This window comes from Odontesthes bonariensis, chromosome 13, assembly GCF_027942865.1.
Source record: "Odontesthes bonariensis isolate fOdoBon6 chromosome 13, fOdoBon6.hap1, whole genome shotgun sequence".
Classification (NCBI taxonomy): Eukaryota; Metazoa; Chordata; class Actinopteri; order Atheriniformes; family Atherinopsidae; genus Odontesthes; species Odontesthes bonariensis.
This window is the reverse complement of record NC_134518.1, coordinates 20737793-20764138: the sequence shown is the minus strand read 5'-3', so window position 1 is coordinate 20764138 and position 26346 is coordinate 20737793. Positions and strand designations below refer to the sequence as shown.

General features: G+C 42.6%; 3 protein-coding genes across 5 annotated transcripts; 1 reads left to right on the top strand and 2 right to left on the bottom strand.

Annotated features, from left to right (window-relative positions):
- Positions 1–1776: 1776 nt before the first annotated feature.
- On the bottom strand, positions 1777–14270 carry LOC142397800 (E3 ubiquitin-protein ligase RNF38-like). 2 transcript variants are annotated; one of them, XM_075481516.1, is made up of 12 exons: positions 12849–14270; positions 9809–9861; positions 9490–9671; positions 7706–8171; positions 6765–6905; positions 6430–6618; positions 4693–4854; positions 4491–4591; positions 4039–4105; positions 3812–3933; positions 3343–3442; positions 1777–2780 (listed from the first exon to the last, which is right to left on the bottom strand). In XM_075481516.1, the coding sequence occupies exons 1-12, from the start codon at positions 13138–13140 to the stop codon at positions 2718–2720; spliced, it is 1938 nt and encodes a 645-aa protein (XP_075337631.1). In that variant the 5' UTR covers positions 13141–14270; the 3' UTR covers positions 1777–2717. The 2 variants fall into 2 exon arrangements, with proteins under 2 accessions (XP_075337631.1, XP_075337630.1); XM_075481515.1 differs by having other exon boundaries at positions 4024–4105; positions 12849–14269.
- Positions 14271–15031: 761 nt separating this feature from the next.
- LOC142397319 (uncharacterized) lies at positions 15032–19398 on the bottom strand. Of its 2 annotated transcripts, none has more exons than XM_075480663.1 (8): positions 18566–19398; positions 17037–17098; positions 16818–16928; positions 16525–16695; positions 16359–16394; positions 16029–16133; positions 15799–15916; positions 15032–15627 (listed from the first exon to the last, which is right to left on the bottom strand). In XM_075480663.1, the coding sequence occupies exons 1-8, from the start codon at positions 18942–18944 to the stop codon at positions 15128–15130; spliced, it is 1482 nt and encodes a 493-aa protein (XP_075336778.1). In that variant the 5' UTR covers positions 18945–19398; the 3' UTR covers positions 15032–15127. The 2 variants fall into 2 exon arrangements, with proteins under 2 accessions (XP_075336778.1, XP_075336779.1); XM_075480664.1 differs by having other exon boundaries at positions 15032–15600.
- Positions 19399–20582: 1184 nt separating this feature from the next.
- Positions 20583–24185, top strand: LOC142397162 (paired box protein Pax-1-like). The gene is made up of 5 exons (XM_075480505.1): positions 20583–20809; positions 21815–22012; positions 22098–22138; positions 22218–22316; positions 23833–24185. Exons 1-5 carry the CDS (start codon positions 20583–20585, stop codon positions 23979–23981), a joined length of 714 nt encoding a protein of 237 aa, XP_075336620.1. The 3' UTR covers positions 23982–24185.
- Positions 24186–26346: the final 2161 nt, after the last annotated feature.

The window sequence follows — 26346 nt, the reverse complement described above, 5'->3', positions numbered from 1 at the left end:
AGACGCTTGATCTCCACATCATAGTCAGGACTACATGAAGCAGCTCAGAAAGCCAAAATCCACAGATTCCAAAGTTCTCAGAGGTGCGAACCAGCCTGTCAGATCTGTGTACGAGTGCACAGAGAAGTCCTCCTGTTTTCATGGCAAAGGTTGCTCGCACCCAGTACAGATAGAATTCATCCATTTGTCTGTTTTCTGCATTTTGGAAAAACTTCACTCAACATAAAAACTATTCATGGAATTAACCTTAAAAGCTTCCGGACTTAATTTTCAGAACTTAAAACCTTGAAGTGCGCAGAACTTGCCGTCTAACAATCAAAAGCTTGGGTTTTGACTGCTGTCTTTCAGTTCACGTGCAAGGCAAATGTACAAAAGCTGGCTACAACACAACAGCAACACAAAGGTTGGCCAGGCTTGTGCTCAGACATGACAAACAGTTTTTTTAAACAGAGGACTTTGGTGTCTCCTCCAAACCTTTCTGATGCACAACAAACACACAGCTTGCGAGTTGCACAAAAGTGACAAGGAAAAAAAAATAAATCAACAGAAATCAGGTCTCAGCAAAACGACCAAATGAATGAAAGATGTCAGCTATCAAGCACAGGGGGAGAATTCTGGAAACTTGTAAATATCATTTTTAAATATATATATAATCACAATATATTCATATCAGTGAGGTTTTTTTTCCTTCTTTAGAACACCAAGTTAATCTGGATCCGACACAAGGTCTTTTGCCAAATAAACACAACACAAACACAAGATTTAACACTCTTCCTCCGTCGCCATCTTCATAGATGAGCTTCGCAGAATGTGAAAAACAATGACATTTGTGTTGAGTGCGCCTCAAGCATCTCCGTCCAAGTTTGTGCAGCAAAGCCTGGAGGTGGCACCTGGCATTTGAAAGTAAACTGTCGACATTGTCCTAATACATGCAGTAACACAGCTCAGTTATTCAACAGAAGGCACGGGACAACATGACGGCTAAGAGATGGTGTGTACGTCACTAACAGCCTGTGTGTGCATCAGCTGAATACAGAGATCTGTGTCACTTCAGATTTAAAGTGTTTCACTGATCAAGTATTCTCATTTCATTGTTGCTCACTACATTAGACTGATTAGATGCTTGTTTGATGCACTACACCTGCAACTCCAATCTTAGTTTACGCTCCTAATACTTTTACTTTTATAATTTTCCTGCTAATTTATCTCCTAATCTACTTCGTTTTCAATGTCAGAATTGAGGTTTGTCATTTTTGTCACCGTCTTTTGAGTGCAAGGACAGAAAGGGTCAAGAGTCTTAAGGGAACCTTATGAGAGTGTTTTGGTTTTCCACATTCAGGAAAATTCAGTGTGGTCACTTATTACCAACAACCCAGACTTACTAGATTTAAGGGCAACACGCAAAAACAGCTGCTCACACGGGGTAACATCTGTGTCACGTCTTCAGAATGTCGGACAGCTCATCATAGTGCGTCGAATCTGCTTTCAGATATTACCTGTGCGTCTGCATGTTGTCAGAATTATGTTGCACTGAGTATGCATTAGGCAACTCAATACATGTCAGTTACCCAAGTTGGGCACATCGAGAAGAGCTGTAGCACCACTGAGTGGTCAGCTGAAGCTGTTGCACCATCTCAACAAGATGTTGAAAGGCGGAGCAGCAGAACTTTAAAATATTGCAAAAAGAAATGTAGCACAAACAAACCGGTTTGTCTCAACATCCAGTTAGACAAGAGAAAAATATATGTACAAAATACCAAGTTTAAAAAGTTCATATCAAGCCTTTTATTTGGTATACATATATTCATAGATTTATACAGTATGTATATAGATATATATGTAACATGTGCCACTGCAAAAATCACAGACAAACTTATTTTTGCTTGGAAAAGAAAAGAAAGGAAGAAATATATGTGCTTAGATTCAGAGTAGTGCTGTGAAGCGCTTGTAATGAGTGACCGGAATGATGAGGTAACTGCCAGGCAGGAAAACAACTATACAGTTAGAATAATAATAATAATAATAATAACAATAATAATAATCTATTGAAACAAATTAATCAAATAGGCAACCGAGAACTACAGTGGCAGCATGGACCCTTAGTGTCAAAAAAGAGAAAAAGATTAAGTTTGCAACATACATACATACACACACAGTAGGCATACAATCAGTGCATAAACATACAAACAGGAAGTAAAGTCACTCATGAAAGCAAAACCTCTCATGTTGTTACTTTTGTCTGATACACAACAGAAACTCAGGCATGCTGCGGGACAGCTAAAAATCTCACACACCGACAGACACGCATACTGAAAACACACACGGTCTTGTACCAAAAGCCCGGCATAACTGGGCTGACCAAGTAAATGCTTGCAGAGTTGTGGTGCGTGCACATGTGTACTCACACTCAAACACACACACACACACACACAACTGCAGGAAGGAGGGTCATTCACTGAAAACGTGAGGACCTATGTGCACGTACAAGAAAGAACGGAGTGAGAGGGAAGACGTTTGATGAAAGTCACATCAAATGTACGACGCAATCTTTTAGCAAAGAAAGAAACAGCCACAAAGGAAGAGGAAGTGCTGCACAAACATTTAAAGTAACGCTGTGTGTTTGTGTGTGTGCACGCACATGTGCATCAATTCATCAGGAGCAGGCAGTGCTGGATGTGTTCGACTAACAACAGGAAGTGACTGGCTCCCTCTTGTGGTCACTCTGAGTCTCTCTGAACCTCTGAGGCGTCGGCTCGACAAATGGGACACGTCCTGTTGGCCTGAGGACGGACAGAAGACACAACTAATCAGGCTTTAGAGGAGTTTCATGTCCATGTTTTCAGTGATGACAGAGAATTTGAAATCTGTTCAGTTGGCATGCAACTTAACTCACAGCCTTCCTACTAACATTGATGTGCCACAGTTATTACCCAGGTTCAGGGGTTCTGAGGCTGAAGCTCTGGGCATGGCCTCCTGCCTCTACATCATAAGGCTGGGTTATGCTTAACACAAGAACTTAGTGTTCAAACAACTCTCTTAGCATTTTCAGGGAAGAGATCATGTGCCGAGGCATGCGCAGCATCACCAGGTGGTTCATATTTTCATGACTGGAAATTCATTTAGGAACATTTGGACAGCTCTCCTGGCATTATTCCTACACTTTAATGTAGATCTGATTATCAGTGCCCTTGTTTTCTCTGGGTAGGTTATGAAATGCTTTGCTCAGAAACCTGAATCCAAAAAACACGAGACAGCAGGTGACAGACAACATAAAATCATAATGGATTAAAGTTCAGGCTGAACCCTTCGTCAGTCGGCTGTCTACATGTTGTGCCGACTCACCCTCAGCCACTTGTCGACACACTTTCCGTGGAATTCGTGACTGCAGGGCAGGACTCGCAGCAGTTGGCGGGACTCGAAGTCACTCATACATACCACACACCTGCAACCAGACACAGTTAACACAAGAGACCTGCTGTTGAAATACGCTTCTCAGATGACCAAGTGGGCATTCAGGCAGATCTTGCTTGACTTGTAAGCCACAACCGCATTTAAGGACTCTGTTATTTGAAAAGGCCACGTCTCATTCACATGTTTAGTGGCTCGTATTCATCAAATGGAAAAAGGTTTGAGATAGCAATACCACCCGTCCTGCATCATCTGTAGGAAAACCTCTAAATGCTTCAGGATTCACTCAAAGAATACAACATATCTGACTCAGACCCGATAAACTCCTTGATCAAAAGAACTAACAGAAAACCCTAATTCCACCTTATCAGTGAATAAAATGGTTCTGAAGGGCAACACTCACAGTGTTTGTTCAGACTGATGGTTATTTGGATTGAATCGATAGGAAGGAAGCTGTTCAATGTCTCCCTTGGTCAGTCCTCGGAGTTTGGCCTCTCCCAGGCGTTCGGCAAGGTTCAGGAGGGCCTTTGAGAGAAAACAACGACACAATAATAAGAAGTCTGCCGTCAACAAGCACGTAGGCAAGACAACAAAAGAAAGAAGAGGAAAAAAAACCTCGTAATTTTCCACCTCTCCATCATCTACGTCCAGCTCAAGGCTGATTGCAGGACCTGTGGGCTGGACTGGCAGCATTGACCTACAGAGAGAAATCAACGAAAAACATCAGTTTATCAAATAAACTATTAAAGATGTGAAGCTGCAAACACTCTCTCAAACCAACATAAAAATAAGCTATACAAAAAAAAAGAAAAAAAAAAAAGAACACTTTCATCTAAATTATACAGTGAAAATCTTACCTTATTCTCAAGGAAGCCCCTTCCGCTCTTTCCTACGGATCTGCTAATATCTGTTTATCCAAACAATTTGAGCCCTCATTTTCCAGATGAAGCTAAATTATTCCTGATTAGCAGTGCCTCCTCCATCCTCAAACTGTTTGCACGACTCGGTAACAAATATCAGGTTGCCTGCGGCACTTCGTGACCATTTCTTGTCTCAGTGGGTGAGTTCTCCAGTCTACTTACAGGAAGTAAGGCAGGAGGCTGGGATGGTAAGGCGAAGGTGGAAGCTGCTGCGAACGGTACCGTCGCCCCGGGAGACGTCGAGGAATGAAGTTTGGATAAGACTACAGAGACAATTCACCACACATACATGTCAGATTGATCAGACCGAGCGCGCCACTGTTAGATGCACATATTTCGAACCACATTTTTTGGCGAGGCTCACCACTCCAAAGAATTCCTGTGGCAGAGGATCGTGGGAGAGGAAGTGGAGCTGTGTGGAGTGTGGGGTGAGGGCCGGGTGGGTGGCAGGAGAATAATGGAGCCCAGCACCCAAAGACAGGTGCTCTCCGAGGAGCTCCACGTCATTCTCGATCCTCTGTAAGGGCTGGATAGATAAGGGGAGAAAAGTGTGGAAAATGAAAAAGAAGAATGTGAAGGAGCTACAGAAATGTTTCAATTGTATAATGGCTACAAGAGCATTTCCGACTGCTGTGTAAATACAAAGAAATCAGGTGGAGGGAGAAGTATCAGCCTTCAAACTCCTGTAAAGAAGTAATTTAAGAAACATTAATATGTTGCTGAAATCAAAATAAATTTAAACGTTTCTCTCTAAGATCGATTTGCATTCAGTTCATGAGGTTCCGCTTCTACAAAGCAGCGAGCATTTATCAATATGAAAGCCACAAAAGAGATGTCATACCGCAGTTCAACAATGCTCTGCTGCGACAACAGTCTGTATGTTTCCGTTAGGGTTAAATGCATTAAATTTGTTCCTACCAGCCACTGTCAGTCCAACGACCAGCACCTGACAACTTATTCGTAGAGATGTGCGGCACTAGAGGGGGGTGAGTCCTAACTCCCCACAGTGCACTTTAAGTTCTTACAGTCAGTGAAGATCTTGTTGCAAAAAAAAAAAAAAACAAGTACACAAAAGCACCTAAATTTGATATCATTTTAAAAACCAGGTGAATCTGTCAATCAGGAGGATTTACAGCAAGTTGCCATCATTGTAAACGTGTAGTGTGAGCACCAGCATCAAAACACAGCCTGTTTGAGCAAGCAGAAGGTGAAAACATATGCAACATGTCTGCAAGCACACAAATTAGGTCCGACACTCGTGTAGTTTACACGAGCATCACACTCTTCACACCACATGTCTATTTTCTCGCACAGAGAAAAACAAATTTGTCTCTGATAATACTGCAGCAGACAGAAAGAACAGGAAGCACTGGGCAGCTGAAAGGTATTAAATACTTACTACTCATACTTTTATTCTGCTGTACAGGTTTATTATTTACCAAGTTAAATTCGGATAAAAACTTTTTTTTTTTTTTTTTTTTTTTTTAAAATGGGGGGGGGTTGTCAAAAGAAAGAAAGCAGTGATGACTCAGCAGACTGAGCCATAACCCAAACTTTCAACCCTAGTTCAGGTGAGGCTCTGCACAAACTAGCAACCAAATTCTACGATGATTTGAGTCTTTGATGACGATCAAGAATATTTCCATCTGGGGATTTTCCATCTCAAAAAGTGCCCACTTGTTTGATCAGGATCAGCCTTTAAAATTTCACATACCTGATCCACGATCTTCAGATTTTCCACGATCATTTAACCCAAAACAACACTTTCTCTTTATCTTTGACAATGCCTTACATTTGTATTTTACCGGGGGGGTTACTTTGAAATAAAGTTATTCCAGTGCATTTCCTGATTTAATACTAACAATAAAACGGTTTCTAAGTGCCAATGAACTCTAAGAAGACACTGATCATTTTGCATCAACCTCACTTTTCCAATATAAGGAGAGGATTCTTCCCTCCTTTTTTTTTTTTTTTAAACAGATATGAGAAGAAAGTTAGAAATCGATAGATGAATAAAATCTTCTTACTTCATACTTAAACCTCTATCCGATACCAGATCAACAAAAGCTGAAACACGCGTGGTGTATGTAATTCCACTCACTGATCGTGCCTGCTGCGCTGGATAGGGTCCAAACTGTCCAGGCTGTGGCAGGTGAGGTGGATGATGGGAAAGGTGTGTGGGGGGATGGGTGAGATGAGGAGGAGGAATCAAGAAGGCTTGGTCACTGGATAGCAATGATGGGAATGGGTATGGCATTGGTAAGTGTTGGACAGAACAAGTCTGAAGGACCTAAAAAGAAAAGACAGCAAGCTTTTATTCACTACAGCATGCCAAATACACAATTTCAAAAGCATACTTTAAACTAACCACTTGAGGACATTTTCTAACCAAGATAGACACGGTAAGAACCTCCTTCAAGAAACACAAACACTCACAGGAGGCGGGACGCTGCAGACGGGATAGTGCTGTCCGCTAAAGACCACGGAGCACGCCGGAATCTGCTGTGGAGCAGAGCGAGGGGGGAGGCCCGGTGGCGCTCCCGGAGGAGACACAGGATACGACACTGGAGCTGAGCCCTGAATGTGGGCACCAAAAGGGGGCAACAGTCAGAACTCGATGCACACAAACTGCTTCAAAGCTCTATCATTATGTAGATACAAATCTGATGATCGCTCATTAGAAATGATTTTTTTTCTGTCAGCTTTCACTGACCGACACCTCAACACACTCTTTTACCTGGAAAAGACACGCTGAGCACAATTACTGCAGGGACCATCTTTACATTTCCGCTGCTTATGTAAACAGTATCCACCCAATTCAATTATTTGAGTTACGAGTTGCGCTCTCTTTTTAGGGAAGAGTTGAGCATACAAAGTGTAAGACCACCTTTAATAACCATAAAGCCATAAATGATGTTCTTTGAAATGTATTCAGCTTTCTGAAAAGACTGATGATAATTCACACTAATACCTAAAAGGGTAAAGGACTTTTATTTTGGTAAGAAACTCCTTCCACACTAAATTTAAAAGAAATGATTTACTGAATTATCTGGGAGGGTAAAAATTTAACTATTCATTGATGAAATGTCACAGTTGCATTCAACATCAGGTTGGAGGAAATAGTCTAATCACAATTGTCTTCATTAGTAAACTGCAGTTAAAACCTTCAGCCGTACTTACACTGATAAACCAATGAGATGCTGCCTTTCATTTTACCAGTGCCTTCTTTTAGTCTCTTTATCTACGTTTCACACACAAATGCAAGCGCAGACAGGCTCTCTTGCTTCAGGGGTCAGAAACCTTTTGTTCACTCTCAACTGTGTGTCGTCTGTTTTGCCACAAACACACCTCTCCAACATTATCCACACTGAACCCACCTGCTCGTGGAGGTCCAGCACCATGCTGCTCTGTTGCTGGGAAGGGTGTGGGTGCTGTGGATGGGCCCCGTGGTGCAGCAGCCTGGGAGACAGGTTGGGTGACTGGTGAAGAGGCCTCGGGGAGGGGTTGGGGGGATGGTAGCCTGGGCGCTCTTCAGGCCCGGACCCCGGTCCTGGCCCTCGGGGAGGTTGCTGGCTGTAGGGTGGGTAACCCTGAGGAGGAGCTGGGTGGCGGTAGTTTTCATCCTGATGGCCCGGCGAAGGGCCGTGGTGAGAGTGCAGGTGATGGTGGTGATGATGGTGAGCACTGGGGTGGTGATGGTGGTGGTGACTGTTGTTGCTGTTGTAGTGGTGGTGGTTGCTGTTGTTGTGGGTGTTGTGGTGGTGGTTGCTGTTGTTGTGGGTGTTGTGGTGGTGGTGGCGGGTCAGACGGTCTCTCCGTCCACGCTGACGTCTCATTGGAGGGCTGAGGTGGAAGAAAGAAGGAAAAAACTGAAGAGGAAGCAGAGGGAGTTACGTTGACATCTGCATCAAATATAACTCCCGATCAGCCACCTACAAAAACTTAAATGTCTTTTGGTAAATAATCAATAAAACATCCAACAAGCAGATTAAACATATTTTAACTGTCAAACTCAAAGGTGACCTTCAAACACCTAAAAAAATAAATCAAGCCTTTAAAAAAAAGCATTTGATCTCTGTGCTTACTTGGCTTAACACCAAGATTCAAAACGGATTCAATTTTCTTGACTGACGAATTTATCACTTAAAGGGATACGCCACTAGCCTGGCGACGCCATCCTACGTACTGGCCAAATCCCCCTACCTCGGTTCGCTCAGTGTTTTGCCAATCAGCAAACAGTTGCGAGTGGTGACGCAGAAATCACGCACGGAGTCCATTGTAGTCCATATAATTGTAGTTCAACCGCAGCGGAAATAAACATGGCGACGGAAGAACGCTAGAAGCTATCCATGAAGTTGTCTCAACTCTGGAGAGCATTATACAATTAAAACAAGAGCAAGAGGAATGCCTCGTCAATTTTGTTAGTGGCAAGGATGTCGTAGCTCTCCTTCCAACTGGCTTTGGGAAAAGTTTGATTGATCAAATGGTACCGGTATAATGAAAGCGGATGTGGGAAGCGTGATTCGCGAGCTAGAGCCTCGCGAGAGTAAGCATGAACCTCGGCGCAAAAACCTACGTCCTTTCTAAACATTACTGATTGGTTAAGGGAACTCCAATGAATTTAAGTTGCTGAGTAAGGTCCCACCCTCCATGGAAACAGATTCCTTTTGGACTGAAACATACATCTGTCCCATCTGTGTTCGAAACAGAGGTTGAGCGGAGTAATATTTCAATCGGCGACGCAAGCATGGAGGTATTACGCGAAACCAAGCAGTGGTCAGTGCTGTGAGATTCAGACAATGCCTGGGTCGCCAGGAAAACGCTCCCACACACTTATTTATGTCTCGGGAATGCGGGGATACACTTAATTTGGCCTGGGGGTGGCGTATCCCTTTAAACTACAAAATGTCAGAAACAAAGTTAAAGTTTTACGGTGACATCTCCAAGTCAAGCAGTCCAAAGCACCAAATATACTCAACTCACATTTACATCAAACTGAGAAATGCAGCAACTTCACTCTTCACTTTTTTTCCAGGTGTTGAACAGACGCGATAAGCAACCTCAAGAGAAACATTTGAAATCCTCTAATTTGTCATGATGGTGTATAATTACCAGACCGGTCATGAAAGTAATTGGTTGTGTATTTGTGTCACAAACATACCTGCGGCGATTTCTCACAGGTGTGTGGCATCTCTCTGGCATGTAGTGGGGGTGTGGTCTGCGACTAGGAGGTAACTCCCAAGGACGAATGGGAGAGGAGGGAGTAGAAGGAGGGGCGGAGCTTAGATCTAACATGGACTGCTGGGAGAGACGCTGCCTTTTTGGGCTTGGGCTGTCCTCCATCTGTACATTAAGAGGAGGGTGGAAGGGGAAACCATGGAAATAGTTGGACAGTGGAAAAAAGACAGCGTAAACGATGAAATACAACTTCTATTCAAAACAGGAGCATAGAAGACACAACCGGCATCTTTCATACGTACTTTGTCCCGATCCTCGCTGCACACATTATCTGGATGGAAATGCAGCCCTCCTCCTGTAGGCCGGAGAAGAAAAAGAAAAGAAAGAGAAAAAAATAAATCTGTTAAGGCAGGGCTGAGAAAAACATCAAAATCACAAGATACAAAGGACACACACTTGCTTAACCAACGAAAACACAACAATACCACACACACAGGCAGCTGGTTGATTTCATCTTCCACTCTAAAAACCACATTGGATGCCACAAAATGCAGGTTATTTTCATTCAGCCTGGATGATTTGTTTGAATAGCTCTAAAGACTTGACAAAAGGCAACAAAAATGTGCATCTGACAACATCAGAGGCAGTTGCAGCTCTGGTTCCACAGCAAGAGCTTGTCCTGCAAACAGGTTTTTGAATTTCCCACTTTAAACAAGAAAGGAAACATCTCGGAAGACGTTGCCTTCGATCACAGCCATGAAACGGTCAACACACCAGAGCAGCTTGTTAGCTAGTTTTTTTTTTTATTATTATAAACTTTTTTTCTCCCGTTATCAACTCAACATTATCGGACGGTTTCAAAATCATGACAGACATATACACATATTCTCTGGCATTTTGTAGACATTTAACAAAAATCAATCAAAGCACTTCATACATCAATCCGGAAGGAAAAAAAAAAAAAAAAAACATCAGAAAGAATGACTTGAAGAGTGAACAGTGTTTGCACTGCAATGACAGCTCAGTGCTGTCCTAGAAATATAAGAAATGATGAATCAAATTAAAACAAAAAAAATAGGACAAAATTACATGAATAAAGCACTAATGCTTGAAAGAATCTCAGAAAAAACAGTGCATTCCCATCTGTTTATCTGACAATCCACATGTGCAGTCTGGATGCAACATGTGCACACACACAACTCAGCAGCTTAAGAATGTCCTTGAAGTAACAAGAGTTTCCTCACAGCAGTCTACGACCCCCCCCCCCCTAAAAAAACCTGTTTCATCACCAAAAAGAGGGCAAATAACTGCTCCCGTTACGCCTTTTTGTTTCTTCTTCTATGCCTTCCTCATCCAAACAGCACTTCTGCCTCCTCAGAAACAACAGATCTGAAAGTATTCCCCTACCCCTTTCTTGTCTCGAGACGCCATTCCACAGCAATGTGAAGACTGCCGATAGTGACAGCTCAAAGATGCCCTGCCAGTGGCAGCGGACAACAGAGAGACGGGCAGTTGACTGACGATCCAAGAACAGGGCCGACGCACTGGCTTGCATATTAATTCATCTCTCCATAGGTTTTTCTTTTCCCCCCTCAGACATTATAGGGTCTTGAGCTTTAGACGCCCATGAGGTAGGTGGAAAACTAGGTCTGTTATTGCAGATTTATCCTGGAGGCAAGCGGCGAAGAGATGGGAAACCAGCAAGGACGGGTCCCATTAGCTAGCAGACATGACCTTATTCCTTCCAAGCATAGCTTCTGGGGTAAGACTGACACCATTTTTATTTTTTTTCCTGGACAGACAGTCAAGTCGGGCAGGGTTGCGAACTTCAAGTAAAAGCTGTCATCAGGAAGCAATTTGTTCATGACCTTTAACTTGGACACAACGAGCTAAACCAGAAAACGCATAGCTGTGTGCAAAGAGGCAATCGACTTCACCCACATGATCTGAAAAGATCTGACGTTACAGGCAGAAATCTGTGGAAACTGGCTTCTAATGAGTTGCAGTGGGTGGGATGAAGCAATGATTATTCAAGCCTGGAACCCAGGAGCTCCTCCACGATAGAGGAGATTAATAAAAGGACATTAAAACATCCCCAAATCCAATCCCGACGTAAACTGCATAAAGTGATGCCAAGAGGCGTTCTATAGTAAGATGAGCAAGGATGCACTTCAGTAGATACAGTCAAATGTCGCTTAAACACGGAAAAACTTTTAACGGGCAGCTGCTAAGAGGAGACAGAAGGCTGTTCACAAAGGATGAAAGCATATTTTTCAAGTTATTCACACAGACCTGTCTGTAGTCTGTCAGTTTGGGAAGCATATGGGAGTGGCCCCTCTATGTGGCCTTTTTTTTTGGGTGCTGAGGAACAGTGCTGCTATCATACCACAGAGCCATTAAAAGCATGCCTTCATTCATTTGGTGCACTTAAAAATAGGCTTGGGTAAAGCCTCAAATCAAATTTGGCTTTGTCCATTTTTTCTCCCCTTTTTAAAAATATTTTCCTTTCTGGACAGCTCGGCTAACCACTAACGTTACGAGCATGACAGGCCAACTGCTTAAATACTTGACTGATGGTAAGCAACACAAACATTCCTGCTGCAAAAAAGTGAAGAAAGCAACAACATGGCAACGCACATCAACCTTTATACTGTCCCGACCCACGAAAGAGAGACGCGTTTGGCCATTTTTAGGGCAACTGAGAGCTTTTAATGGGCTAGAATTCATGTTTATGACCATTAAGGCTCCTGGATTAAAAACAACCAAGTATAAAGAGAGCAGAACTGTTGCTTTGCCAGTCTGCATCTCAACAGGAAGTAAACTGATAAAGATAGGGTTTCATTTAAAAAAAAAAAAACAATCAAACATGTACAAGGCCTGTTTCAAGGCTTTAAACTTCTCTTCTAATCAACATCATGCATTTTATAGAGGCTGAAAAAAAAAAAAGTACGAGGAATTTCTACACAAGGGCAAGTGAATTCACCCCTCAGTTGAACCCACACAATGTCCATCAAACCAACTTTCTTACCGATTGATCGGTTGACAGATAGTCATGGGCAGAGCTTCAGCACTACGGTAAAGAAAATTTAGAGGCAAGATACTCTGCAACAAACAAGACATTGGCAAGAAAAAGTTAATACAGGGCAGAGCTTCCCACACATTTTTACATACAGCTGGCCTCTTTTTTTGCAACACCTGGCAGCGAAAACTCCAAGCCTTTTAGTTAACTGCCTAAAAGCCTCACTGCAAGTGGTCTGCCTGCATCCCTCAGGGAGGTGTTATCCTCTGTGCAAAGATGCATCTCGTAGGGCAGCAGGCCCTGTGTACTTTAAGCTTGCTTACCAGCCCCGGGGTGTCTATGAGCTCCGTGCGCGGAGTGGCGCTGCGCCCCTGCGGACAGGTAGCTCCCCTGGGGGTGCTGCTGCTGCTGCTGGCTCTCCGGGTAGCTGCGCCCTCCGTGGTGAGGCGCCCAGACGGGGTTGCTTTGCGGCGGGTAGCTCACCCCTCCTCCGCTGGCATTTAGCAGGCTCCCGTTACCGACCGCGTTACCACTGCCGTTGCTTCCAACGCTGCCGTTCATGGAGAAATGATAGAAGCCAGAGCGAGACCGCGACCGAGTCCTCGGGGGGTCCATGGCTGGAGAAGAGGAGGGCGGTGGTGGACGGATGTGATATCAAGGTAAGTGAAAGAGATCGACGTCCAGCAGCCTCGCTCCACTACCGCTTCCCCGCGACTCTCTACCCTGCTAGTTACAGCTGAGGATGATCGGTTACTACAAGTGTTTCCTAAGGCATTTAAAGCGGATTTCGAAAATATAGAAGCAGCAGGTTCAGGGAAGCACAACCTTCATATGCCGCACAAGCACCATCTACATCGACTTCATCCACTCGCCCCTGTCAATGCGGGTCAACTCAATGAAAAGCACAATTTTATTTTATCACACTAATCAACTTAATCAAATCTTCGAAAAAAATAAACCAGTTATATGGGTACCTAATAACACAAAGCGACAACAAAATAGCTATTTTGCCCCTTCTCAATCATCAACGGTAACCTGGTTACCAGAACGGCTGAACAAGTCTTTGCTTCCCTTTTGTCTTTTCACAGTGAACGCTTTCAGGGTCTCCCACGGCAAAATAAAGTATTTTATAGGCACTGGTCGCACGCATTTGAGCCCTGAACTAGAGAGCCTATTAACGACATCTTCATTAATAATCAATTTAACAAAGCTTGCTCTCTGCCGTGAAAATCCAACCAAGTTAAATACTTAAATCCGTCAACACAGGCAAAATGGCTAGCTGTCGAGCGTTAGCAAACTAAACGAACCCAGCGGTCTTTATTCTAGTTGTAAAATAAAGTTATTAGCATAGGTTTCTAAGTAAAATAGAACTAAACTGCAACGACTAGCTTCTGTGGGCAGCAAAGTTACACCCCTCTGCTTTGGCTAACTATACCTGCTCGTTCATTAGCATAATTTCGATTTTCCAGCTAGCCAAAGGCTAACAGGAAGCGAAGTCTACAGGGGAAAACAAGTCCAACTGTGCCGACATTACAACCTAGCTAACGTCGCAGTGTATCGATATTAAGCTAGGTCTTTGTGAGAGACACCAGCAGGCCACCTCAACCCGCACGAGAAAGCAAGCAGCTACCTTGTCCGTCAAGTAATGCGAACAATATTTGTCTAATTTAAATCCCCTCTCGCATTTGCTATCGGGTGTTTTCTCTGGTCAGCGGGGAGTTGAGTGGAGATCAATCAATGGGAGTCTCGCATCTCTGTCAAGTCACGATCAGTCAATAACAGAAAACTATTTAGTCCTGTCGCGACAAAAAATGAAGGAAAACCTTTTAGCAACTCACAGAAATTCGCGAGAGGACATGTTAAGACTCTTAGAACACCTTTTTCAGTTAAATGTATTGACTCAGTACAAGTGAATGACGATTTTAAGTTGCACTTTTTGATCTGAGTCGATTACCTCTGCCTGGAAACCGCAGGCAGCTGCTCCGCTCATTAATAATTCAGCAGCTTCACAGTAGAAATACTACGAGACAACGCTTTGTAAAATCCTAATGGCTTTATACGGCTTTTCAGGTAGATGTGCTATACGTGCACCGACAGGTGCTCAAGGATTCCATAAAGCAAACCCCTGCTTCTTGTGTTTCCATGCATCAAATGTCGTAGTATCATGCATCTCGAACACGAATTATAAACAATATGAGGAAATCTAGCTTTTAATGTTACAAAAACATCAAATATGTTACTTTAAAACTAGCATTACGCATGAGAGGATAGTCACCCCACAAGATATGATGAAATTCAGGTCAAAGGCAAATATGTACTGTTTAAAAAAATATCTACACAAAATGTACAGGTATAAAATGTAAGCCAGCCAGCCTACTAACAGATTAATTCCTTGGTGAACATAACATTCACAATAGATGAGAAACCTTCAGCTATTCCACAGTTTTTTGGGGTTTTTTTGGGGGGGGGGGGTTGTACACAAAACAAATAAATAAATGAAAAGATCAAAAGATATCATGTTTTTACTATCCAGTCACATTTCAAACTGTTTAGAAAACAATTTAAAAAATTAGCAAAATATATAAATACACAAAATCTCTCTTCATCTCCTTCTATGACGTACTCTTTGCTTTGGAGAGAGAAGGTTTTCACTTCCGATGTCCATGTCAGCACGAGCATGCAAATCCCCGCGTTTCATCCCGCCTCTTTTCTTCCACCTCTCTGCCTCTCTGCTCTTCCTGCTCTTCCCTCCGGCTGTCTCATCCCTCCTCTTCTTCTCTGGAGGGGGTATCGTCTGCCTGTGACCATGGAGGGGTTGTCTGAGGGGGTCCGCCAGACAAAGTTCATCGTCGGAGTTGCAGCGGGACCTCCCAGGCAGTCCTCCTTCCCGCATGGCCTGGGCCTCCCTCCTCAGCTGCTTCACCGCACGCCTCTCTCTGCGCCTCTCTCTGCGCCTCTCCGGCCACGTTTTCCTCCTGTCAGCTCGACTGCTTCCTTCCTGCGTCGTCCTGCTCCTCCCCTGAACCGATGGCTTCTCCTCACCACTCCCTCCTGTTCTGTCCAAGTGTTCCTGTGCTGAAGGATGCAGGGATCTAACAAATTCTGAAAACAGTAAATACTGCAATGAAAGGCTTTCCTGATCGTTGCTTTGATCCTCTTGAGTTGAGATTAAACCCTAGAGCTTTAAAACAATTTAGGAGAACGAGCAGGGTTCAAACAAGTTTAGATCATTTTATGGACAATAATGATGAATCAGACTATATCTTTTGTTACCCATGGCTCCTGTCTGCGTCCTGGTTCGACGCAGGAGAAAGTCCTCTGTGGTGTCATACTGGCAAACGTAAGGCAGTGAGGGGAAAGTGCCACTGACCATCCTCCTCCTCGTGCACTCCTGACACAGGCAAAGATACACAGATGAAAATAAGGCCAAAAGAGAAAAAGTAAAGAGGGCCAGGGACCGGGCACTAAAGTTAAAGATAGGATTATTTGTATCAATCACTTACATAGCCATAATGTCCCCTTTTAGAGCAGTTGTAGCAATGAGCGTGTCGACCGCTGCGTTTGAGACCGCAGACATTCGTTGGTCTGAGAGGAACTTCTAGCGTGATCTAGAAGAAAAAGGTCATAGCTTATTAAAAATACACGTATATTAATTTATATGTTAACATGTGAATAAAACACCACAACATTTCCTTTCCTGCCCATTACTCTACTGATCTCCTTCCCCACATTTCCTTCTCTCTACTCTAATTCTATTCTATTCAGAATTGTGATGCGTTTGTTTGCTTCGTGCATGAAATGAAAGTAAAATCAAACCAAAAAATTGAACTCACGGTCAAGTGATACTGTCTCCATATATCAGGGCAGACCTGTGGAAATCCCAGAAAACAAGGAAGGACCATTTCTTATGAGCAACGTGCAGAGGAAAAATCTGACAGATGCTTTCTGCAACTCCTTCGCCGGGAAACGTGCTTTTGGGGAAGTGGTGGGCAAACTCACATCAGACAGGTGGCCTGTCACCCGACAGCGCTGGCAGTGTTGGTTCCAAACTGGAGGCAGTCTGCAGGGACTGAGGCCATGTGACGGCAGTCCGCAGCTAGAGCACGGCCGGCCCGGACAGTTCTTCTGGGTGTGGCCCTGGATCCCACACAGGACACAGGTGGGACCCTTCTGCCGATAGAGAGAAAGAAAAGTTTGCTCGTCCTTCTTTTTAAAGACGACCGTTGTGAATTTGTGAGCAACCTCTGCAGCAGGGCACCGCTGCGAAAAGGCAGATGAGTGTGCTTCTTTACTTTGTGGAGGTAGCAATTTTTGGCAGCGTGTCCCGTCCTGTTACAGATGTGACAGATCGAAGAGCGGCCAGGCTCGTAATAGCGGCTTGTTCGAGACTGATCTGCACCATACTACACAAGATGAAAAGACAAAAATATGGCAAAAATATATATTTTTAAAAACACAACCTTTTTAATTCTAGAGTTACGATATCTTGCATAGACACGGCACTAAGTTACCTTGTCTTTGTCTGATACAGCCCAGGAATCTGTTCCTGACTTCACTTTCTCATCAGTCCAATCTGTAGTGGAGACAGTGACCGTTGAAAGCATCGTCAGACAAAAACGTATACTTCACCACCACAAAAGACGGGACTGAGCTGCTTTCGGAACAGCTCTTCAAAGGAAGACAAATCTTATAAGCTGTGCCTTGTGGGGCCTTTAAAAGTTGCGCTCCGAGTAACTACACTTATTTGTAAACCAAACCCAAAAACTCATTCGCTGTAGTGGATCTACAAGTTTGGCCAAGAAGACAAAGTAGAGGTTCAGTGCTGCTCCGTGGTGTGAATAAGAGCATCTTTATTAGTGTGATGATAAAAGCGTCTCACAGTGTCCCCTTCACAGTTTGTGCATAAAGCGCATCTGCAGATATTCATACATACCTGAACCAAATTTTATATCTGTTGAGCTCGTTGAGGTACTGTCTGTCCTATCATTCTACATCCTGTCTGTGGAGCGTTACAGCTAACGGAGTTGTACAAACTAATCGTCTTTGCAGTTGCCCTTAAAGTCAAACGCGACCTTCCCTCAGCAGCCGCAGCAGGACCTTGTATATGTGTAACGTCAGCTTATTTCTGACACGCTCAGTGATTAAAAGCGGCAATAAGAGCAATGCCTGACACGTGAGGCAGAAAGTGATTCAAACTTTTCTATCCCCAACACTGCAAAATGATCGCATTTTTCTTGATGGCCGGCTGTAGTCTCATCTGACCACACTACTCTCTACAACTCCAACAGCTTTTGGCGAACTCCACACATGCGTTTGTGTTTCTTCTTGGAGAAATTCCCTTTTTTCCACAAAAAAACCCCAGCAGCTTCTCCAGTTACTTTTCTGCGATTGATCCCCTTCCCAAGTAATCTGACTAAGTTTTAGTGATCTGTTTTTTCCTTTCCAGTTTGTTGTGGTTCAGTATTGCGCTCAGAGGAAGGTTCACAGCTTTTTGTATGTTTTTTGTATGCACCCCCAGCTTGGCCGGGGGTGCTGCAATCTTTACGGGTTGTAGCGCAACAAAACAGGAAGAACACCAGTGACGCTTTCGCAAAGCACTGTATAATCAGGCAGCTTAGATAGCATAAGCTAAAGCGAACAGGTTTTACTTATACTGCACACACACAGACCAAACTCAGGGATGAAGCCACACTGTTTCGCAGCATCAGTGTCGAATGTCGGCCGACTGGGAATTATTAGTTATTTATTGCCAATGACTGCTTCTTTAAGATTTGTATAGTTTTATTTTTCTATTGCAAATTTCATCTAAACTTTATTGGACATATGTCAAGTTGTGAGTTGCCACACACTGCAAATTCAACCAAAACAAAAAGCATTTTAATATCTGTTTTGTTCTCTTTTTATTTTATGACCTTGAACCTTGAAATGTGACATCACAGCAATAGGTTTACTTTTCTTGTTCCTGGGACCACGACTTCTAAAATAAGTTGAAAGACAGCAACACAGTGTTTACACAGAAACTGATGAAGTATAGTCCCACCTTGAGCTCCAAAGTCATCATCAGAGCTGCTCCAGTAGCTCAAGTTGAGCTGGATATTCGAGTCCTCCACCTCCTCCTCGCCTCCAAGGATCATCCACTCCTCGATGGGCTGGTTGTTGTCCCCATCCTCCTCTTCCTCATCAGTGGAAGCCCAGCTGGTCTGTTCAGCCTTTGCTGAGGTGATGGAGAAGGCGAGGAGGAGTGGAGGTGAGCTATCTCTGCTGAGCTGAGCAGCTTGTTTTCTCCTTTTACGGTGCTTCAGGAAACCAAAGTTAATTTCTTCCCCACTCTCTGAGCTGCTGTAATCCTCAATGAAGAAAAGACCGTCTTTGGTTTCTTCCTGGCCATCATCAACCTCATTTTCATCCGTATAGTTCATATCACAATATAAAACAAGGTGTAGCTAAACAGCGCCACCCAAAGGTTTCTGCAAGCACTCCTGCAAAAAGTCAAACAACGCCTCGCGCTCATTTACGCAACGAAAGCTTTTATAAGTAATCAGTGCTGGGCCGGTATCAGTTGTGTTTGAGAAATTTCATTAAAAAACTTTTTAACATCACGTGGGTTGTTAAATCTTTCCAACATTATGACACGTGGTTAAGGCTACACTGAGCTAACCCAGCGTTAGCTAGCTCCTTCGTGGAAGAAGCAGTTAGTAATGTAGCTAAATTAGAGAACACAATTACACATCACCCTAAAACAAAGCACATTTCGGTTTCGTGCTGTTTTAATTAATTATTTAGGAAGCCTTCGCCTTCACCACGCTACAAAATGTCCCTTTCTTACACCGTACACCTAAATTTTCCCCTCCGTACTTGTTTACATGTACTTCACCCGGCGTTTCCGGAAAATGTTGGCCAACTGAAACTGAACCCGGCGTTTAGACGCTCTAATCCAAGAGTGAGACACTCGGACAAAAATGGTGATAAATGATTAACGAAAAAAAATAAAAAGAATACATAACTCTACACTGAAAAAAAAAAAAGAAATAAGAAATCAACTGTATACAAAAAGAAATGGTACTACTATTATTTCATACTTAGACTTATTACTGAAATCGTACAGATTGATAGGGATGGATTTAAAGAGCAATAATTATGTTTATATTCCAGCATTAATCAAAAATGGTACAAAGGATGAGCCGGGTTTTTGTTTCTTCAACGTATTCATCTTTTTATCTATTCATATTTTTATAATACAAAATTAAATAAGCATTTGATCTGTATTTCACCAAAATGTCTTTCCTTGAGGGTAGACAACTTTAAAGCCTCGTGGTGTTGTTAAATATTCAATTGTAATTGTTAATGAAGAACTATCACAATCACGTTTACATTCAGAGGTGTTTGCTGTGGGGTGTCTGGGGGCTCAGGGAGCTTTGACCGTCCTGGCTGCATCCCTGATCACGTGAACGTTTGACTGAGCGCCTCCATCTGTGCGTGTGAGTTCAGAGGCTCGTGCTGCTGTCCACCGTTCAGGTGCTGAAAGTCGCCGGGAGTCAGCCCACCTGCTTCCACACCCAGCTTTTAACTTTTAACCCCCCAAAAGAAGGTTGTTAGTTTATGGGGGAAATTTTGTGTCAAAAAAATTAATATAAATATGAACGAATTTATAAATGTATATATAATTAATATAAATATAAAAATGTGATCGAGATATATGTGAGTAAAAATGAATATAAATATGAACGAATTTATAAATGTATATATAATTGGTTTGATTTGATCTGTTTGTTGACAGGATGATAGCTCGAACCTTTACGGGCGGAGGATGGACAGAAGTGCCTAACTTCTGATGTGGATCTTGGTTGATTTTTTTAAAATCTATTTTGCCCACTTTTGAAGCTTACCTCAAAGAAGATGAGTCATAACAAGAAACTTGAGTCAGTGCCTGATGTATTGATATTCTACTAAGTCTTGTGAGACTGCTTCTGGGTCCGTTTATGTGTGAGGTTCCTGCAGACAACCTTTAGCGCTGGATTATAAAGTGCGTGGCTCTCCGCGCGGCAAGCCACGCGCGGATGTTCGTGTATGTGACCATGCCTTTTGAGTGGAGTTGGTTTGATCCGCTCCGGTGCTCGGGATACGGCGGGGTGAACCAGCTCGGCGGAGTCTTCATCAACGGGCGACCGCTACCGCACGCGGTGAGACAGCGCATCGTGGAGCTCGCGCAGCAGGGAGTGCGTCCCAGTGAGATCTCCCGCCGCCTGCGCGTCAGTCACGGCTGTGTCAGCAAAATACTCACCAGGTAAACGGACTTTATGATGCATTTAGTCTATATATGTATAAATCCACGCCCAAGCATGTAGTCCACGAAGCATAATTGTTGTTTTAAGTGTATTTCAGGTTAAGACTTCTCAAAACAGGTTACAGTTTTGGCACAAAATTGGGAAGGTGTGTAAATATTTCGAAGAGAGGCTTTATGTAAATGCGTACGCGTTCATTTAGCCTGAGCTAAACCTCCGTGTGGCTCATGAATTCTTATTTTGTTAATTGAATCCATATTACAGCTCCATCTCTAACTTATATCGATGCAAAAATCACATCTACCTCTACATTTATTAAAGCATCGGCCAAAGTTGGACTTAACTTAACCGTTAGTTTCACTGTTGCATGATTTAGGGTTCATTCGAAGTTACACCTTTTAAAAGAGGAGGTGTAAAAAAAAGTCTCTGCCGCCGTCCAGCTCCAAAGATGTGAATAGTTTATAAAGTAGTTCTCCTGGTTTTTAGATGTTGATAAAAATCCGCTTCTTTCAGGTTTTTGAATGTTCTTCAGACAAAATAAAAGTAAGAAATAGGTAATTTGGGCATCACAGGGGAATTTCTGCATTTTTAAAGACAAAAAAAAAATAATAATAGATGATTGAAATACTTGACAAAATGTCCATTGGCCATGAGGATTTTTGTTTACTACATTTTTACTGTTACAGTATCCCATGATGGAATAGTGCCGGATCTTTTCTGTGTGTTAGTAATACACAGAAAAAGGGAAGCAGTTTGATTAAACATAACACAGCAAATGAGCTCAACATCCAGAAACTGGAGTCGGAGGATCCATCAGCTAACATTTTGAAAGCAAATTCATCAAGCAAAGGTCGACTTAAAGTAAACTGAATTAAAATTAAACATCTGTTATAAACAGTGACACGTAATAGTATTAAACAATACATCAGAGTCTATCTAGAAGTTGGTGTACTCTCCACCACCCCACTGGTTAACCCCCCTGACAGATATCAGTTTTGTTTCTTCAGGTACAATGAGACGGGAAGCATCAGACCGGGCCTGATCGGTGGTTCTAAGCCCAAAGTGGCCACTCCCACTGTTGTGAGAAGGATTCTGCAGCTGAAAAACAACAACCCCACCATGTTCGCCTGGGAAATCCGAGATAGGCTGGTGCTGGAGTGCGTGTGCGATCACAACGGCGTGCCCAGCATCAGCTCCATCAATAGGTACAGAGGTCCTGGTGTGTGTAGGCATGTGTGCGCTCAACATCACGGATCTGTAACAGTGAACGAGTCCCCTCTGTCTTTACAGGATCATCAGGAACAGGGTCCAGTCTGAGTCTAGAGAAGTTGGTAAGTTTTTTTTACCCAAGCCTCCTCTTCTGTCCCTCTGCCTTCTTCTTACTAATGTTGTCATGACCTCTGTCATCAGCGTCATCTGTTTCCATGGGAACAGACTGTTCATCTCAGTCCAGTTTTTCCATCAGTGGGATTCTGGGAATCAGAAAATACAGCAGCAAACACAAGGAAGGTGAGAGTGCATTTGAAAGCTGATTCTGACAAAGTTTGACACATTTAGATCAATCTTTTGAAACTCTTGAGACATTGCTTGTTGCCAAACATGAGTGTGCATATTCTTCAGTGGGAAAACTAAGCAGCACCTTGATCTCAGAAGGTTGCCTTCTTTTTAGGTTTTCCCCCCAGTCTTTCTCAGGTTTTTGACAAGTCTTCCATGCAAAATTCCTGATTTTAATGTATGCTCTGAGAGTAGCAAAGACTGCTTTCTATGAGTCTTTTGATATAACACAAAATTATATTTGAACAATACAGGCTGCCCTGCCCCTGATATTTTATAACTGGTGTGAAGTTCCTCACCCATAAAGATGGCTTCTGTTACTACTCTGACTGCCGGAAAAAGTCTATTTTTGCATCTTGTAGTTGCATGACACACTCTGATCATGAACTGAACTTGCTGGAGCAGCCTATGCTGGACAAAATAGTGCACATTATTTGTAGAGCTTTTTCTTTACCGTTGTATTGTTTATTTTTTAATTATTCTGGGTTATTTTCAAATCCTCATCAGACTTGTAGATAACAAAACTCTTTTCCCAGAAAGTTTAGACAGTTACTTTGATCTTTGAGCACAGAGAACACCACGAGGGCATCTAATCTGGAATCACTGACTCTAATTGTATGGATTTGAAAGTTTTATGTATGAAACGTTAGACTGCATGTGATTCATTCTAGTTTACATAGTTGAGTAAGTCCTGAGGCAAATGAAAATCCAGTTTCAGAAACTTTAAAGTGTCATGGTCTCTTTTGGTTGTGTTGTTTAGATTCTGTCATTTAGGTTTGTTTCTCTCTGTTTTCAGACTTTGTAACATCCTAATGTCTGCGTTAACTTTACTTCCAGTTTCATTTTAAGACCATTTTTCCTTCTTGAAGTCACAAAAATGAAGTTCTCTTTTGGTTTTGGTTTTTATGGGGATTTATTAGAAATAAGTCCATCAAAGCAGGAAATCTCCTTCGCGTCCAGAATATAAAACTTATATAGTTTTGAACATTAGGTGTTTTAAAGGAATGACCTTTATCCACTTTCTGTTTTTACATCTGAAAATAGATTTCCCTTTATATGAAACCTGTTTATTAGGATGTATGTATACGGAGCAGACACAGAGATTGCAGTGGATTCTCTGGACCACACAGCAGATTGATGCGTAAAGCCGGTGGTCCTGTGTTAATATTAGTCTGGCGGAGACAGCATCAGCAGCAGGGGGCCCACCTCACCTCCCCAGGCTTCCATCCTCTCAGCCAGCAGGCTCTCTGCTCTTCCCTGCCTGCCCATCACCTCAGCCCCTCATTACAGGCCTGTTTACACCTCCACCCTTCCATCAATGCAAGCATTGCAACTCGCAGTGATAAATATGCAGTTACTGGTAGAAATGCACCCATGTATGCGGGCTGTTTTATCACTCTTCTAATTAGAACAAGTGGAGGTGTAAAAGGAGATTAAAGTGAACCTGCACTGAGGGTTTTTTGTTTTCCAGGAGCTGACGGTTCCTGTGGCGAGCATCAGGACCAGCAGTGTTCCTGTTGTGGCACCTGGGGGCTGTGTGACCCCTGCCTGGCTTGTGTCTCCACTCTGAACTTTCACCCCCAGCTGCCAGCAAATCATAGTTCAGACCTGTTAGGTTAGTCCGCATTGATATACGATCTCATATCCCTCACATGACTTCAGTCATCAGGTCGGTACAGTTGAAGAAAAAAGTCTGACATCAAGACAAAGAGTTTGAAATAAATTGAAATAGCATACCTCGCGTGTGATGATTTACTTGTATAATTTGTAGCAAACTGCAAGCCCATGCTGTTATCTCAGAGGCCTAATAAAGGGCCATCAGTTCAACACGTTATCGCTTGTCTCTGTGGTCATTTTCTCCTCAGTCAGTGGCTGAGAAGGAGCATCATTAGGGCCCCGTGATGGAGAACAGTTACTGTTTTCTCTCCTTTGTGTGCATCTCCCTGGCTTCCCCTCAAGGAAGAAGGATTAAATGAGAAGGTGGGAGATGCTGCAGGGACCAGGAGGGTCAATGAACACAGCATCCGTCCTGTTTGGATCAAACTTACACAACTTTACTTTTACAGTATCAACTAAAACAATAAGTAAATATATGTAATTTGCTAATATTGGCATGCATGTGGATATAATTCAAATATGTAGATACAACTGTTGTCAAACCTTTTAAGTTGTCATGTTGGCTTTAACTTAACCTGAACAACTATGTCCTCACCTTAGATCAGTGTTTCTCATTGCTTGTATAAACTGATTTCATGTCACAGATGTAGTAAGACAGGAGAGAAATGTGCCTGTCCTTGGTAGTCATTAAGCAGCAGAGCCACAAACAGAGTCGCCACTTTTCAATCTGCAACTCCTCAGGACAACTCAGACAAGAAAGTTGGCTTTTGATTACTTTTACATGCAAGAAACAACTGAATTTTGGCCACTCACCCATTTCAAAAACCTCATATAATCAGGTGGGTTTTGGCAAGCAAGGCCAACCACAGTCTTAAGTAAAATCAATTTTTTTCCACATTAAAAGAGATGCCCATTTTTCTATCGCAGCAAATAAACAATTTGTATCTTTTCTAGTTAGATCTTTGCACGTCTCCACGATGACTTTGGATCGCTTCTTTGTAATTCTTCATTGAGATTCTTGAGGAATTCATCAGGCTTTCTGCACAAAAATTTGACCGTGGGCAGCAAGATAGTGACTGAAAAAAACAGAACAGAGACAAAGAAATGGTTTTACAGGAAACAACATCAACATTCTGAAGTGTCAGGATCCAGACCTCAATCTCACTAAGAACATATGGACGGCAAGGAAACCCTCCATCCTCACAGACCTGAAGATCATTACATCATCAGAACAAGGGTATAGATATTTTTTCACTCTGGATATTTTAAAAAAAAAAAAAAAGGAAGAAAGAAAAAAGACAAGAAAATTCAAAAATCATGGTCACCTTTCACGTCTTTCCCTCTCTTGTCACTTGTTTATGTTATTTCCAATAAGAAGAAGCCAGTTTAACATATAGAAATTCCCTGCAATTAAAACATTTGGCATGACTATGAATAACTTATGATGTAATATAAGTTTTTACTTTTTTTAAATTCAAACTTAAAGGGATAGTTTGCCTCTTTTGACATGAAGCTGTATGACATCCCATACTAGCAATATTATTTATGAACATTTTCTTACTTCCCGCTGCGTACTGTGAGCCGAGTTCCAGCCTGGTTTTGGCGTTGACGAAGGAAGTCCGGCTAGTTGGCTGGGGCCACAAAAATAAAGCGTTTTAAAGAGTAATACATTTGCATCACTGAGTTACTGATTCACCCACACTATGTGAGTAATGAAAATAATTAATCGGTCCAGCACAATGAGAGTGAGTTTGACCCTGGAAGATGTGTGTGTGTGAGTGGTGTGATATTGTGCATTGTGTATTAAGGCATGTTGTGAGGACAAAACATTAAACAACCACACTGAGGGGAGAAATGGCAAGTATTCATAATGCAAATTCATTTTTAAGCTTAAGACGCAATATGTGGCCATGAGGCATGTAGTAGTTCTATTACTATCGACAAATTAAATGCACATCAATGTTAGTTAGTAGACACATGCCTTCATGTTTTATTGTTTCTGGGGAGGTGGTGCAAAGCCGTCCATCTTAAGTTCAAAGTACAGAAGCAAGTTTTTGTTTTTTCTTATGTACTAACTACTTCCTTCTCCATAAATCAGTGCAGAACTTCCTCATTCTCAGGCATAAAAGCACTGGGATTGAAAGGAGGGCGATGATAAGATTGCCACTGAAGGTTTATAATATACCTACAATCAGCAGCATATAATAACTCATATGGATCCATCTCTGCATACAAGGAAATAAAAAGGAACAAACCTTTCCCAGGAGTCAGTACAGCTGCTCATGACTTGGATAAGCAGGAGAAGACTGAGCCAAAGCTGAGCAGAACCAGACAGGAAGAAGAGCGCAGATTAGACAGAGTACCGAAA

Bases quoted from the DNA above. Each gene is read 5' to 3' on its own strand.
- LOC142397800 (XM_075481515.1), bottom strand. From the start codon at position 13,140: ATGGACCCCCCGAGGACTCGGTCGCGGTCTCGCTCTGGCTTCTATCAT. The intron at 9,672-9,808 runs GTACGTATGAAA...CTTAATGTACAG, and splicing joins GCAGCGAGGATCGGGACAAA to ATGGAGGACAGCCCAAGCCC. The intron at 4,106-4,490 runs GTAAGTAGACTG...TTCTCTCTGTAG, and splicing joins AGCCTCCTGCCTTACTTCCT to GTCAATGCTGCCAGTCCAGC.
- LOC142397162 (XM_075480505.1), top strand. From the start codon at position 20,583: ATGTTCGTGTATGTGACCATGCCTTTTGAGTGGAGTTGGTTTGATCCG. The intron at 22,139-22,217 runs GTAAGTTTTTTT...CTCTGTCATCAG, and splicing joins GTCTGAGTCTAGAGAAGTTG to CGTCATCTGTTTCCATGGGA. The intron at 22,317-23,832 runs GTGAGAGTGCAT...TTTGTTTTCCAG, and splicing joins CAGCAGCAAACACAAGGAAG to GAGCTGACGGTTCCTGTGGC.
- LOC142397319 (XM_075480663.1), bottom strand. From the start codon at position 18,944: ATGAACTATACGGATGAAAATGAGGTTGATGATGGCCAGGAAGAAACC. The intron at 17,099-18,565 runs GTGGGACTATAC...TCTCCACTACAG, and splicing joins TGATGACTTTGGAGCTCAAG to ATTGGACTGATGAGAAAGTG. The intron at 16,395-16,524 runs GTGAGTTTGCCC...GGATTTCCACAG, and splicing joins TGACAGGCCACCTGTCTGAT to GTCTGCCCTGATATATGGAG.